Below are 15,047 nucleotides of genomic sequence, written 5' to 3'. Positions count from 1 at the left end.
GCGCTATATAGCTTCTTTCTTACTATATACAGTATATATATATATATATATATATATATATATATATATATATATATATATATATATATAGTAATCAGAGTAAAACAAGATCTGGCCCTAAATAGTATGCCAGCAGACCAGTTTAGAGTCACTACTCATACTGTTACTGTAAGTTGTGTTTTTGGGCTGTTAAGAGGGAATCTTACTTAAATAATTAACATGCAGTGATGAGAAAAAATTTGTGAGTTCTTTTAAATTATCCTCTGTGTATTCTAGCATTAATTTGACCTAATTTTACCAAAATGGCATGAGCCTATAGAAAAACAAGTACAGAATAAAAATAATAAAAACCTAAGAATACAATTAAATAAATAACAGATAAAAATTTCCTATGACCTCCAAGATACTCCAGGCAGCAGCGTGTTTCACAGATGTTCTTTTGTTGGACTGCAGTGTTAGGATTTTGCCAAATATAATAACACTTATTAATGCCAAAAAAGTGATCCTTTATTCTATCTGTCCACAAAATTATCTTCCAATATGCATTTGGATCATCCAGATGGTTTGTGATAAGCATCAGAAGGACAACAATGTTTTTTCAGAGAGTAGGAGTTTCCTCCTTGGTATCTACCCATGTACAAAATTGTTCAGCTTTTTTATAAGAGGGAAATCTGGTCTACCAGCCAGCTTATTAAAGACAAATACGACATCACATATTCTCAATTAAAAAAATCTCATACATAAATACAAGATTGTTCAGAATAATATTAAGTTAAATGCAGCTTAATCACTTTGTGGACCTTTATCAGGAATTATATGTTCAGTGTGACAAAACCTGCAGTTACTGTATCCATTGAAATTAACCCGATAAAGAAGGCTGACAGCTACTGTAATTAAATAATAATTTCAACTGGTTACTTTTTATTCTTGGTGGATACTTTCTAAAAAGATATCCTGGACCTTCCCAGCCACTTGTTAAATATAAGTGATACATATGCATGCTCATTTTTTCTGTTCTGTTTCACACAGTATGTGTTTTGAACATTAAGGCAGAAGCCAAGTCTTCAAAACTTATTTTGTGACACTGACTTTTTGAAAAGAGAAGGGTCTTTGATGGTAAAAACCAAAGTTTGTGCTTTTACTTTTAACACTGTTCTTGTAAGGTATAACTCCACATGCTCAAACCTAACTGATGTTTCACTGACTGAGGCACCTCATTTAAATTATTCAATTAACAAGCTGAATATTCTATTGTGTCACGTATGGCCCAAAATGAACATTACATTTGGCTACCTTCATTCAAATCCTTGACTTCTTCATTTTCAAAAGAAATTAACTCTAAATTAAGAACAACATATGCACACATCTTTGAAGATTAAAATTAATGTCAGATATTTTGGGGATTCTAGACTGAACAATAGCATCATGCCCAGACCTTGTTAGAAGTTTCCACACTAATACCCATCTGACACGCAATTATCAGCGATCTACTAATAGCATTTTTTGGAGTAACACCAAATTGGATATGATTATGCAATGATAAATCTATTGTGACCTCCTAGACTATAGTGCTTGCATGTTGAATAATTTTGTTCAACTCAGTGAGAAAGTGATATCTTAAGTTTAAAAAAAAGAAAAGAAAAAATCTCAACACTAGCAATAGAGAAAAGCTTCTTCAAAATTTGCCAAAATTCACAATTCTCTACAACAACCTGCCAGGCTTCTGCCTTTGTTTTCATGCCCTAATATACACAACAAATGATCTCATATGGGCCTCTCTGAGTAGGGCCTGGGTGTGAAGTCTTGACTATTGTTTTAATGGCATATTACTTTCCTGGAATATTGTACTGTATACTCTTGATTTATTGTGTTTTGCTTGTTAAGGGTGCTAATAATTGAACAAAAAAGAACAAGTAATTTCACAGGAAATTACATAGGACTTTGAAACATTTTCAAAAAGTAAAAAGCACAATAGTGTTTATGACTGATGCTATAGAAAAAACACTAATTTACTGATCATAAAAAACAGGAAACATATTTCTGGTTAAGAAATTGGTTTATAAAAATATAGAAAACTAAAAACATTTTTATAGCTAAGTCTGGAAATGAATAACATTTCCTTCAGCTATTCACTTCAAGATTTTAGGCAGTGTCAAGTTTATTTCCATATGAACATAGTACAATTAAGATTCTTGCTTGCATGTCTCCCAGACTAATAACAGAAATCTGATGAATATAACAAACAATGAAGACAACATAAGATGATATACCATACAAGAAACACATATCAAATACACTGAAACAGTTGTCAGTATGAATACATCTTGTGGATAACAACTGCTCTTGACTCTACCAGTGCTAGTGCTAATGGTTTTCATCATTATCCCCCATCCATCCAAAACTGAACCTGTTAGTTAATTTTCCTCTCTCTGGTAGGTGCTGGAGCCCATCCTAGAAGCAAGTACTTGTAGTGAAGCAAGTTTGGGGTCTTTCGCAGTGTAGGATTTTAAAAGAAAAACACTGCGACTCAGGCTCAGTGGGTGTGGGTGCGTACGCCGTTTGGTGTTTGTGGGGAGGTGAGCTAATTGCTTCTTCACAAGCAGGCACAATCAGCTCAGCTGTTCCTCACTGAGAATCTCTGGGTAAGTTGGCAGAGCACCTGCACTCACAAGATTAAAAAAGGAACCTGAGTAGGACACACAAGAGCTTATAAAAGAAAAGGGGACCAAAAAGTAAGAAAAGTTCTAAAATCAAAATTGGAAGAAAGGTTCGAGAATGAAGTTCAAAAGAGATCATTTTTATTGAAGCGAGTACAATCAGGCAAGCAAGCTGGCGCAATGGAAAGGAGGCTTGCCATTTGGGAGTTTGTCCTAAAGGGAGTGAGAGGTACAGCACTCATTGGGATCCTGGTGCAGGAGCAGGAGCAGACAAAGAGATTCGGGAGATTGTCCTACAGAGGATGCCAGTGTGAAGGAGGTGTAATGACGGAGTTGGGCTTGAGTGCACCAGCAGTGATTGGGTGAGAAGACTGTGTCACAAGCCAGTTTAAAGGGCTGACCACATTTGTCTGTGTCTAAGCTCCTGCTGAGAGAACCGGAAGGGTGAGCGGGGCACTGTATATTAAAAGAGGTATAATTTTATTCTGGTTTTTATTCCTTTGGATTATTTATGGATTATTTATTTATTGCTGACTTTAACTCCCACTGAAAAGATGAATTTGTTTCTATTTGTTTAACTATTTAATTAAGAAGTTACTTGTACTGCACTTTATTTGGGCCACTGACTGTTGTTTGAATTAAAATGCACTGAGCACCTGGATATACACCAACCTTTGTTGTTATGTGCCCTCATTGCCCTAGCCATCCCGGTAATGATTATCGAAGTCTGCTTCCAAGGAGGAGATGATAATAGTTGCAAGCACAGGACCAACACCAAACATGGTGTCAGTCTATGATTGGGTAGAGATACACACAAATCCTCACTAACTCATACTGACTCAAATTAGTGTTAGCAAACAATGGTTTAACTGAACATAACTTTATTACTTAGTATGAACTGGATTTTCATTTTATGTGGGTGTACTTGTGTAAACAAGCATACAAATATACTTTAAGTATTAGATTGCAATTATACTACTTGTATAAAGCATAGCATGTTGCACTTTACTGATTTAAATTGATCATTTAAACTAACAAAATGCAACCAGGTGATACTTCACTGGCAGTGAACTCACACCAGTATGCGCAAGTAATATGACAGTTGAATATTTGAAAAGAGGTGTCATAAAGTTGTATTTATCCATAAAGAGATAAAGCAGAAAGACAAATCTGAATGCTGTAACAGTGAATACCGTCAAGTTTTAACCAAATATTTGTCACCATGTTTTAGAAACAAAACAAGCTATACTTTCCAAAATTAGATGAATTTTCATAAAATTTCACTTACAATAGAAAGGTGGAGTTCTGGTTGCGATTTACTGAAAGCAAAAATAGGATTTACAAAAACAGCTGCTGAAATGTCACTTTAATGGTTATGACTGCGGAATTGGGCTGTTAATAACATCGATTAGGAACCAGACCTGTCCCATGCAAGAGGATAACACAAGAATTAAGCTAAAATGAGAGAGATAAAACATCTAACAGACTTCAAATAAAACATTATGTGATACTGTATGACATCCTTTATCTATAACAGAAACACTTTGCACATCCCATGCAATTAATAATTAGGTAAATTATGTATATGAAACAGGTTTTTTCCAATTTGTAATGCAGCAACCACAAACATTTTCCGGGAATCCTGCTCTGAAAAGATACAGATGTGACATATGTAAACACCTGCTGCAAGCCTCTATGGGAAAGAACTCCTAAAAAGGCAATACCAGGTCATTTTAAGGGAAAGCCTTTAGGATCATTTCCTACCTACAGTACTGTACAAGTACAAGCTAAAATGGTCAGAAGTGCCTGATTGACGCAAATGTGCCTGGCCTGCTGCCCACAATGATTAAAAAGAATCTGGTCTTTTCACTATGCCCTTCAGAAAGCAGCATAAACCAGTCAGCCTGCTGTATCTCAGAACAGCTTGTTTATAAGCGTTTTCTAATGTAATCTTTTGTTTGTTTCCAAAGTACTTCTTTTACAACAATTCTATGACAAATTTACAATAAAGTCAAAGTCAAAGTGAACTTTATTGTCATCTCAACCATATACAAGTATACAGATAGACGAAATTGCGAAGCTCAGGGTCCACAGTGTAACAACATGATGTGCAAATAGTAAATTAAAAATAGAATAAAAATTTAAAAATTTAAAATTAAAACACAAACAAGACAAGACATTGTGCAAAGATAGGACAAAGAAGTAGCAGCAATATTGATGTGTAAGATATGTAATATAATAAATAAATGAATAATAAATAATAGATATAGATAATACAGAAATTATCAGTGTATGATAATAGTTGTTTAAGACGTGTGTAAACAATGACAGGTCAGAATGTTTCATAGCAGAAGGATGTCAAGAGTGTGAAAATACTTAAAGGTCAGTATGAGATTTTCAGTTTTTTTCTACATGCACACTCATCTTTGCAGGACAGTGGTTTTCATGTATAAAAGTTCTGTTTTTAGTGGTGGATGAGGCCGTGTGGAAGGTCCCAGGGGGCAGCCTGGTGTTAAGGAGTCTAACAGCTTGGGGGTAAAAACTCTCCTGCAGCCTGGCAGATTTGGCTTTGATGCTGCAGTATCTTCTCTTGGATGGCAGAAGTGTGAAAAGTGCATGTGAGGGGTGTAATGGGTCCTGCACAATGCTGCAGGCCTTGCGGACACTGCGTTTGTAAAATATGTCCTGTAGTGAAGGGAGAGGCACCCCAATAATGTTCTCTGCTGTCTTCACTATCCTTTGCAGGCGCTTGCGGTCGGATATGTTGCAGTTGCCATACCAGACAGTGATGCAGCTGGTCAGGACACTCTCTATGGTGCCTCTGTAGAACACAGTGAGGATGGAAGGGAGAAGACTTACTTGCTTCAGCCGCCTCAGAAAGTGTAGTCTCTGCTGGGCTTTCTTGATTAGTGATGAGGTGTTATGTGCCCACGTAAGTTCCTCAGTTAAGTGCACACCGAGGAACTTGGTACTCCTAACAGTCTCCACATCTAAACCATTGATGCTGAGTGGGATGTGGGCAGGACGTGATTTTCTAAAGTCCACGATTATCTCTTTTGTCTTGTCGACATTGAGAGATAGATTGTTGTCTTCACACCATGCGGACAGCCATGCAGGCAGGGAGATTAGTCTTTATGTGTGACATGACAAATCTGTCTGTGGTGATGTTGACCAGTAAGAGTCACAGGTGATAATAGTGATACCTTGTAAACTGGTCATTTAATTCTTCAAAAAAGTAGGTATTTCTAACTTACCCATGCATTCTGATGATTGACTACTACTACACAATCTCAGTGGATGAAGTAATCCATCCATCCATCCGTTATCCAACCCACTATATCCTAACACAGAGTCACGGGGGTCTGTTGGAGCCAATCCCAGCCAACACAGGGCACAAGGCAGGAACAAACCCCAGGCAGGGCGCCGGATGAAGTAATTTACAGACAAATAACTGATAATCTTATAGAGGTAAGTCATATTTAAACTCTTCCTTTTTCGTTTTAAAAGCATATCTGTAGGTATGTATTAATAAAATATAATAAACTGCAAACTTTCCACCATAAGCCTTCTTATTTCTCTGCAGCAGTGTTTCTTATACTTTTTTTCTCAAAACCCAATCTTGCCCTTCTTAGTGTCTTTGAGACCCAGTCTATAATGGCCGTCAGATCAGGGATAGGAATGCGGGGGTTGCTTCTTTGGGGGTCCCTCTTTGAGAACTGCCACCAATGGTCATACCTGGGAGGACTCGGGGATGCCCTTGCAGAATCAGCACTGTCAGTGAAAGTAGGTCAGTGTTGACTGCTTAAACTGCCCGCAGCAACCCACTGCAAGACACTTGCAAAGCCTATGTGACCCGTTTAGACTGAGTACAGTCAGTACTGAGGTTGGTGATGATTCTGCACAACCCAAAAGGCAGCAATCCATGACCCATAGTTTACAATCCAATATTTAAAAAAATATGCTCCACAGTAAAAATAAAGTTAATAGTCAAAAAAACAAATTGGCTTTTGTTGACGGTCAAAGCAAAACGCAATTTAAAAGGAAATTGAATTCTTGTGAATTGAAATTGGTAAATAGTAGGAATAATAGCAATTTTGGGTATATATTATTATCTATACTACATATTATCTATACCACATAGCTTTGATTTGCATTTTTACATAAATAATTTCTTTTCACTTTTTCCATTGATTGCATGCTCAGTCGTCTATATTTTTTTTCTGTTTTTTTATTTTATTAATATGGATTTACTCCAAAAGCTACTGAGCTGCAGTATCATCTAATCTGACCAAGGGATGCCTCTGCTCTATTTTTGTTTCTAGAGGAGCAACACCTACGTTCTGAGCCACAAGGTGTGGCACTCGCACTAATGCTTTACAGTGCGTTTTATAAGCAGATTTTCCTTGAGCTTCGCTGCACTTTTCTCCTTCCACTTCACACCTCACTGTAAACACCAAATGTGAAGCTATCTCTTTTTCCTGTCCAGAAAACCCTTGACTCATCTCTCAACCCTACTGGTCAGTGCCACGCTTTTCATACCCAACCCATCGCTACTGCTGGCAGCCTTCATTTGCATAAACCAAGGAGCCTTGACTCAATGCTGCGCCAAGCATATACAGTACACAGCATGCCAGCAAAGCCTACTCACTACAGTATTATTATCAACAAAAGAAAAAAAACACTCATTTTCTTTTCTCCTATAAGGTCACCAAGTTTCAGTCAAAACAGTTAAAGCATTTTTTAGATTTTGGGAAATGTAGCTTTTCCATTGTAGTAGTTGATTTTGCACCAAAATATTGATATATGAAAATGTATTTTCTTAGCAGACATATACTGCCCTAGATGTACAATCCTGCCAAACTTCAGATTTTAAACTAAATAGACAGTAGTGTTTTAAATTGATGACTGAGTGAGTGAATGGGTCAGCCAGTCAGTCAATCAGTCAGCTTTGCATATATATATATATATATATATATATATATATATATATATATATATATATATATATATATATATATATATATATATATACAGTATATATATATAAATATAAATATATATATATATAGTATAAAACACCAAATGTATAGCTGTATGTTTCTCTGTTTGTTTGTTTATTTGTTCACCAATCACACAAAAACAGCTAAAACAGTTTTTACATAATTTTACATGTGCATTTCTGTTGATCCAACTTAAAATATTGGCTATAAAGTGTATCAGGGAAAAGGTTGTAATGGATGGGGAACCCAAAAATTAGCACTGAGGAAGGGACAACAATCCCCATCAGGCAGCAGGAGGACACCATTTCACCACTACCTATTATTTAGTGATGTTATTTTATCCAAAACCAATAGAGTGTGTTGGTAAAACATGCAGATAGGAATTTCACTGCACTGTGAACATGTAGCAATAACTCAGAAAGGAACTAAAGACACCACATTCTTACTACAGCAAAAACATAACATTTTTGAAAAAGCTAGACAACATTTGTATATTTTTACTAAGTGTGACACAGATAAGCCATGATAACACAGAATAAAGCAATGCAGCGTTGCAGTGATGTCTATGAACTCAAATCCACTCAGGGGCCCCTGCTGCAGAGGCTTTCCATGATCCATGGATTCAATTGTTAAGCAAGCTATACATTTCATTAATGACGTTAAACATAAATTTGTGAAGCCACACTAAACCAGGAAATGCAAATAAATTCCAGCCTGGCAAGGAGTTATGGCAAAAAGAACACATGCTTGACTCATGACAGCAGAGAAATAGACAGTTATCAGACAGCTAGTGTAGATGACGGCTGGGACACTTGCATTCCAGGCAACACTGACAAAATGGTCAACATTTAAGAAGCATAAAAATATATGCTTTCTTACCTTAATCCATTAATAAAATATAACTGGGCAATGTTGCGCATTTTGATTAGTATAAAATAATAATACTAGAATGCATTCATAAATACAAACATTCTTAAACCACAAAATCTAATTCAGTGTCACTCATGGTTTCAAAGCAACCAGAACCAAAGATGGTACAATGATGACATCATAAATGCACGACTTTCAAAGAGCACAGAGTAAGCAAAACATCAGTTTAGTTTGCCTTCTAACTGGTTTACTGTCTCTTGCTTCAGTGTGTGTGAGACAATTCTATATATTTTACTCAATGGAATGAGTCAGTAATTACAGTGGGTTTTTTTAAGTACTTGAGTTTAAGTTTTTAAAAATTAAAGTTTTTATTATGTAGTATAATAAAGTAAAGGTATTCATGGGTAACTCCATCGCAAATACAAAAAAATAAATAAATAAGCAAACTGAGAAGATCAGAAGCTGAAGAGTTTAAAAAGTGACCAGTATGTGAACACTGCTAAACTATACTGATGATAGATTATTATTATTATGATTATTATTACTGAGACAAACTTTATACAACTGTTGATGGTACAATTAATAAATGAATATCTGATTCAAAGATAGAAAAAAATAAAGCATTACATATTTGATAGCAACATAAGAAATGAAGACAGTTAACATACAGGAGATGCTTTGATGCTAATATGGATGTACACTTTTTTCTTGACTACTCAACAGACTTTTTTTTACAATAGTAAGGACCTGCTAGATAAAGAAACAAGAAAATGCTCACCTCAGAGGCTTTCTCAGGTATTTTGCTGCTGTGAGACTGCAGGAGACGGCAACTGCCTTTTGCTAATTTTTGTACTATTTCTATTCGGCTTATATCTTCTCTCTCATGAAGGCTGCAAACGACTCCAGCCTGAAGAGTTGGGGAAAAAGTAAAAATGTACTTTAACCCACAATCCCAAGACATAGTTAAAAAATCAGAATTGCTTAAAAAATGATAAGTAATTTCAATTTTTATTGTGTGAGATTTGCTTTCATTTTAAAAAGAGCACTCCCTCTAGGAAGAGCTTGGCTTTTCTGAATAAGGATACAAATCTCTGCTTTGTGGCCGTTAGCGGCTTCCTGTTACACACATTCCGGTATAGAAGTAACCAAAAAAAATGCGCCTGCTTAAACACAATCAATCCCTGGCACAGAAAGGATTCTTATCAGTAGCTACTGACTTTACATGTATTTATTTTCTGGATGGATGAAGGCATCTTCATTGGTGAAAAACCTTTCCAACTAATACAATAGATCTCATTAGTGCTCCCTTATATAAACAAATATAGCATGATTATTAAACTTTAAAAATGTTTGCCTTAAAAAAGAAAATTAAAAAATAATCAACAATCTAGAAACATTAATTAATTACTTAAAGACAGAGAGATTGAAAGAGACAATGTGAATACATAATATGAAGAGTCTTGAGGAAATCAGGTAAAACAGGTTAGACATTTAATAGTACATTATTAAAAAAATATAAATCAAAGCAATGCAAAGTAATAATAAACATCTCTTTTCTAAAAATGATTAAAATATGAATTATTTGACAATCAAGATGACCCAGTGCCAGCTTTAGCTTTTTTGCTGCTCTAGGCAAAAGTAAAAATAATGCACCCAAAATATGGAGTCGTGAATGTAATTGCTATGAATATTATCGTACATCGAAGACCGAGACGAGGGGAGTCTCTTTTAGGGGTTTTGTGTGATTCCCACACAGGTGTTCATTATTGGAAGAGTTAAGGTGAGGGGGGATTTTCACAATAGTTTTACTTGAATGTTGGATTAAAAGATTTCTGAATAGAAAAGCAGTAGGGAGGGGTTCCTGTCGGAGTTTCATGTAAGTTGTACATTGATGTCATATCAAACAGAAGTTGGGGTATGGCAGGGAAAGTCAGGGAATGGGCAGCAAAGATAACCTGAAGCCAACCATTCTTGACGCCAATGGATATGTCTATTATAGTTGTCAAAATGCTGCCTCCCCAAAAATGTTGCCTGCATAGGTAACTGACTAGTTCATCTAAATGGTAGAGTAGCCCTGAGATAGCCTATCCAAGAAGTATACATTGCATTGGCTCAACAACGTATGTCTGCAAAGTTTTCCACAAACATATTCCTATATTTATTACCGAAATCAAGCATTAATATCCAAAGTTCAGTTCAGGCTTAATGGATAATTTATTGCCCGCAGCTAGGACAAAATGTGAGAAACACATTCCACTTCACAAAGTTGTATCCACAAATAAAAATGACATTGAAGTCCTTGACATTGCGCATGTGTTTCTGTATGTATTCTTAAAAGGGAGTACACTTTACATACCTATTACATTTATTTTGTATATGTTGAACTACAGTATATTTGATCTCTTTCTCAGGTTTATACACAAAGAGCAAAATATATATACAGTACATAAAAGTATTTGTAATTGTAGAGTTTTTTTGATTTGAAATTTTTAGAAAAATTGAAATATCTGCCGTACTAGAACATACAGTAAAATTTGCCATATCAATACCTTTGTTTCTATACAGCCACAGTCTTTCGTCACTCATTACAAATTCAATTTCTCTCCCCAGAAATTGCCAAGGAGCAGTGTTGCCCAATAGTTATGGGCATTTTAGATCATTATCTGAGGCCATACATAAACCCAGCAGGGGTTATAAAGAAATCGTTTTCACTATTAATAAGTAACATGAAAGAGAGAGGCAAATGTCACATCAGACTGGCGAGAGAAAACTGATAGTGAAAGATTACAGGTGAGATGGAGACATTCTGAATAAGAAAACAGACATAAAAGTATGTTAAGGATAGCAGGAAAGTAGCCAGTCATTACTTTATGTGTTTTTCTTCCTTATGTAATTAAAACCTCTTTACTTTTTATTTGGCAATTGTGGTGAGTTCCTAAACAGAATAACAAAATTGTGGAGATCTTCAAGTATAGAGCAAAAGGTGCAAGATAAGAGCTCCTTCTACACACGTAGACGTAAAGAGCACTTTGTCTACTTACATGAGAACACAAAAGGTTTAAAATACAAATAGCTAAGGTATTCCAACTAATGTCAGATATTGCTACTCAACAGCATTATAGATCTGTTGATTCCTGCTCTGTATAATTTCGTAAAAATACTACATGAAATGAACACTCCTCTTGTATCACACCGTATACTACTTATAAAATCAACTATTAACTATAAAGTATCCTTTGGTAACATTAATTCAGTTAAAAAATAATAAAGAAAATTTTATTATTAATGACACAAAGTATATTCCAGTGACATTTCACTAAGCTCAATTATAGCCCTGATGTAACAAAGACAGTCTCTGTATTGAACTCATGCCAAAGTGAACTATGGATTTTCAATTCTTTAAAAATGAAGTAAACAACTCCAAATTCTACTTCTTATCAACGTAATTACAAAACCAAAATGGCTTGGCAAAAGTTCAACTTTAGATGTGTCTGTTTTTTTTTCCTTTTATTGTATATTCTACATCAGATTAAATACATCAATGAACCCAGTATAATGCTGGATATTCCTGAACTGTCTTGACAAAAGTGATTTAATCTTCATGAAAGTCCTAATGATTAATAAAACTTTTCGTATAATCAATTTTATTAAATAGGTAATACAATACCTATTTAATACCTGTTGCTAAACAAATACGACCACATCTAGTTATGAGTTTCACCATTAGTATTCTTAGAAGAACATGGACTTGTAGAAGCACATTGTACCTTGACTAAATCATTCAGTCAATCTTAGAAAAAAGGCTTGAATGGTTTACAAAGCAAATTTTAAAGGCTGTAGCTTCCAATGTACTAATTAAGAAATTTAAAATCACTGCTGCTCCAGGGGAGGCACATATCTCTTGCACTGACTCATGTCAGGCTTTAGAAATCAAGTTTATGGAGAAATGGTGCTGTGCATAGCAGGCTAACAAAAAGTACACTACTACAGGAGAATGATGGGCATTAGGGCCTGTGAAACAAAGTTTATCTGAATGTGTATTGTGTGGCATGACAATGATCTAAACACATAAATAATTCTGCAAAATAATGGCTGAAGCAAAAGAAAAATGATTTGGAATGTCCAATCTGAACTCTTGATCTTATCTCTTCTGAAATGTCATGCACAAACCAGAAGTGAACTGACAGACCCAAGGTATCGATGAACTGTGCCACGATACGAGCAGTCAGGGTCCAGAAATGATCAGCAGGTTGATATTACTGCTACTAAAACCTAATCTAAAAGTTCATATAATACTTGAAACAAAAATAGTGAATGTTGGATGTAGTACACAAGTTTTTTTTATAAAATATTTGATCTGATCAATTTCAGTCTTAAATTTGAAGCACAAACCACTGTCACTATACAAAGCTATCAGTCTACGCTTGGTCATTTTCTCCACCAGAGTTGTCGCCTGTCATGGAAGAATAGATTCAGATGCTCTTTTGAAATGTTTGTATGTTTGTATGTAGTAAAACAAATATATGAAAAGTAATGTAGATACTCAGGTATCAATTCATCATTTCCCCTTCATTATTTTATTTTAATAACATTTATTGTCCCCAGCCTTCTGCAGCTCCAAAGACCCCATGCATTTCCAAGAGATTTCTTATCATTTGCAGGTGCCACATTTACGGCCGCTTGATTCCAAGACTTTGCTGCCAAAGATTAAATCGAGAACTTGCTCTTGCCAAGCACAGCTGTTTCCAGGCTATTTCACTTAGCACAAACTGATGAAATCTGCAATGCAAGAATCATTTAAATTGAACACAAGATGCAAGCAAAAAGGCAGAGGAAAAAAAATAAATAACATTTGACTAAAAGAAACTACATCCAGTAGTAAAAGCACATTACTCATACAGTGCTCTCTACAAGTACTATGGCAGTGGAGATAAATTTATTTTTACTGTACACACAAGCAATGCAATTCTTAGATAAAAAGATAAATATGAGGAAAAATTACATTACGTCACCCTGCTTTTTTCATTATTGCTATGTGTATACCTTATAGGATTACAAAATCTCCTGGTATCCTGGAAATTTTGAGTTCATGGACTCAGTACTTTAGGATGGCACTGTATTAAACAACAAGGTAAGAGATGTGTGTAACAAATTCTTTGTATTCAATAGTAAATGGTACATCATAATGGAAACTATAACCTAGAGTTAATTATTTTACTTTTACACTACCCTAAAATATACTAAATAATTATTTGTGAAACAAGTCTCCAATATTTAAGGTGTATTTTGCAAGTGCTGTGAATCAGTGACATTTAATATCCCATTTTCATAGGGCAGCCATGTGGAAAGTGTGAGTAACCGTCTTTTTCCTCTTTCCTTAATTGTGACAGACAAGGCATTTTAAGGGGTCAAACAAATTAATTAATTAAAATGGCTGACAGGCTATTCAAATTCTAAAGCTTTTGATTATTTTTTGGGTTTGCCTTCTGTATCTCACTTCCAAATATTTTGTACTTCCATGGCACTCCACTTAGTCAGAGATCCACAGACTACTGAATGGCTGCTTGTTATCTGCACTAACAATAACCAATGGCTACCTCCTATAAAACACACTGGTAGTCAAGGGACTTCATTGCCTATCCTCTTTTTTGAGGAGGCAACATAGTTCCCATAATCCTGTATTTGAAAAAGATTGTTTAAAAAAGGATAACAGAGAGACATACAAAGAGGATAGATATAAACCTTTACAATACAGCAAATTGTATATTTTATTAATACACAGTGTCGATCTATGAAATTCACAAAAGGTGTTTCTCTCTACAAATATATTGTCTTCACTAGTGACCTTGTTCACAGAATATTTTCCTAGAAAATCGCTGTGCAGTGTCTTAGGGGAACATTTTTTACCTAGCGTGTCATGATGCTTTGTGAGGCCAGCATGACACCAAAGAGCTTTAGCAGACATGTGTAAAACTGTAAAATCATTGAAGATTTGCTTTAGGTATGCTTGATGTCAAGTACCTGATCAGTACTCTAGACAGATTTCCATTCTGCATGCATTTAAAAATAAAATAAAAAAAAAAACACTTCAGGTATTTTCATTTGTGGGGTACATTAGCTAACCATAATGAGTTCTGCCACCGGATATAAAACTCTAATCCCTTTGTGCTGGCAACCAGCACCAGATGGCTAATTTGTATGCATTGTCAGCCATGAGCCCAGCTAGCTCTCAAAACAAGCCTTAAAGAAGCACCACTAACTTTAGAAAGCATAGAAGCACCCTGAGAATAATTAAAGATGTATTACTATTTTCATGGTATGTCTTTATTCTTCATTGAAGAAAAAAGTGTGAAGCATCTTCAAATGATACAAAGATAAAGCTGCGCCCGGAGCCGAGATTCCAAACAACGGAAAGAGCCAGTCTCACGTGCCACTTAGAGGTATGGCCAATGTGAGCCTCAAGAATGGAACAATGATCAATATTTTATTCACTTATTACTAGTTTGTTGCCATATGCTAT

General features: G+C 35.3%; 1 protein-coding gene across 1 annotated transcript in view; it reads right to left on the bottom strand.

Annotated features, from left to right (window-relative positions):
• The window catches only part of rapgef5a (Rap guanine nucleotide exchange factor (GEF) 5a), a 258,368-nt gene that overhangs the window by 81,327 nt on the left and 161,994 nt on the right, over positions 1–15,047 (bottom strand). Inside the window, exon 9 of the mRNA XM_039737710.1 lies at positions 9,306–9,434. Within this exon, the coding sequence (XP_039593644.1) occupies positions 9,306–9,434 (129 nt within the window). The remainder of the gene's footprint in view (positions 1–9,305; positions 9,435–15,047) is intronic.

This window comes from Polypterus senegalus, chromosome 15, assembly GCF_016835505.1.
Source record: "Polypterus senegalus isolate Bchr_013 chromosome 15, ASM1683550v1, whole genome shotgun sequence".
In the NCBI taxonomy this organism is placed as follows: domain Eukaryota; kingdom Metazoa; phylum Chordata; class Cladistia; order Polypteriformes; family Polypteridae; genus Polypterus; species Polypterus senegalus.
The sequence above is the reverse complement of the archived record's forward strand: the minus strand, read 5'-3'. Positions and strand labels throughout refer to the sequence as shown.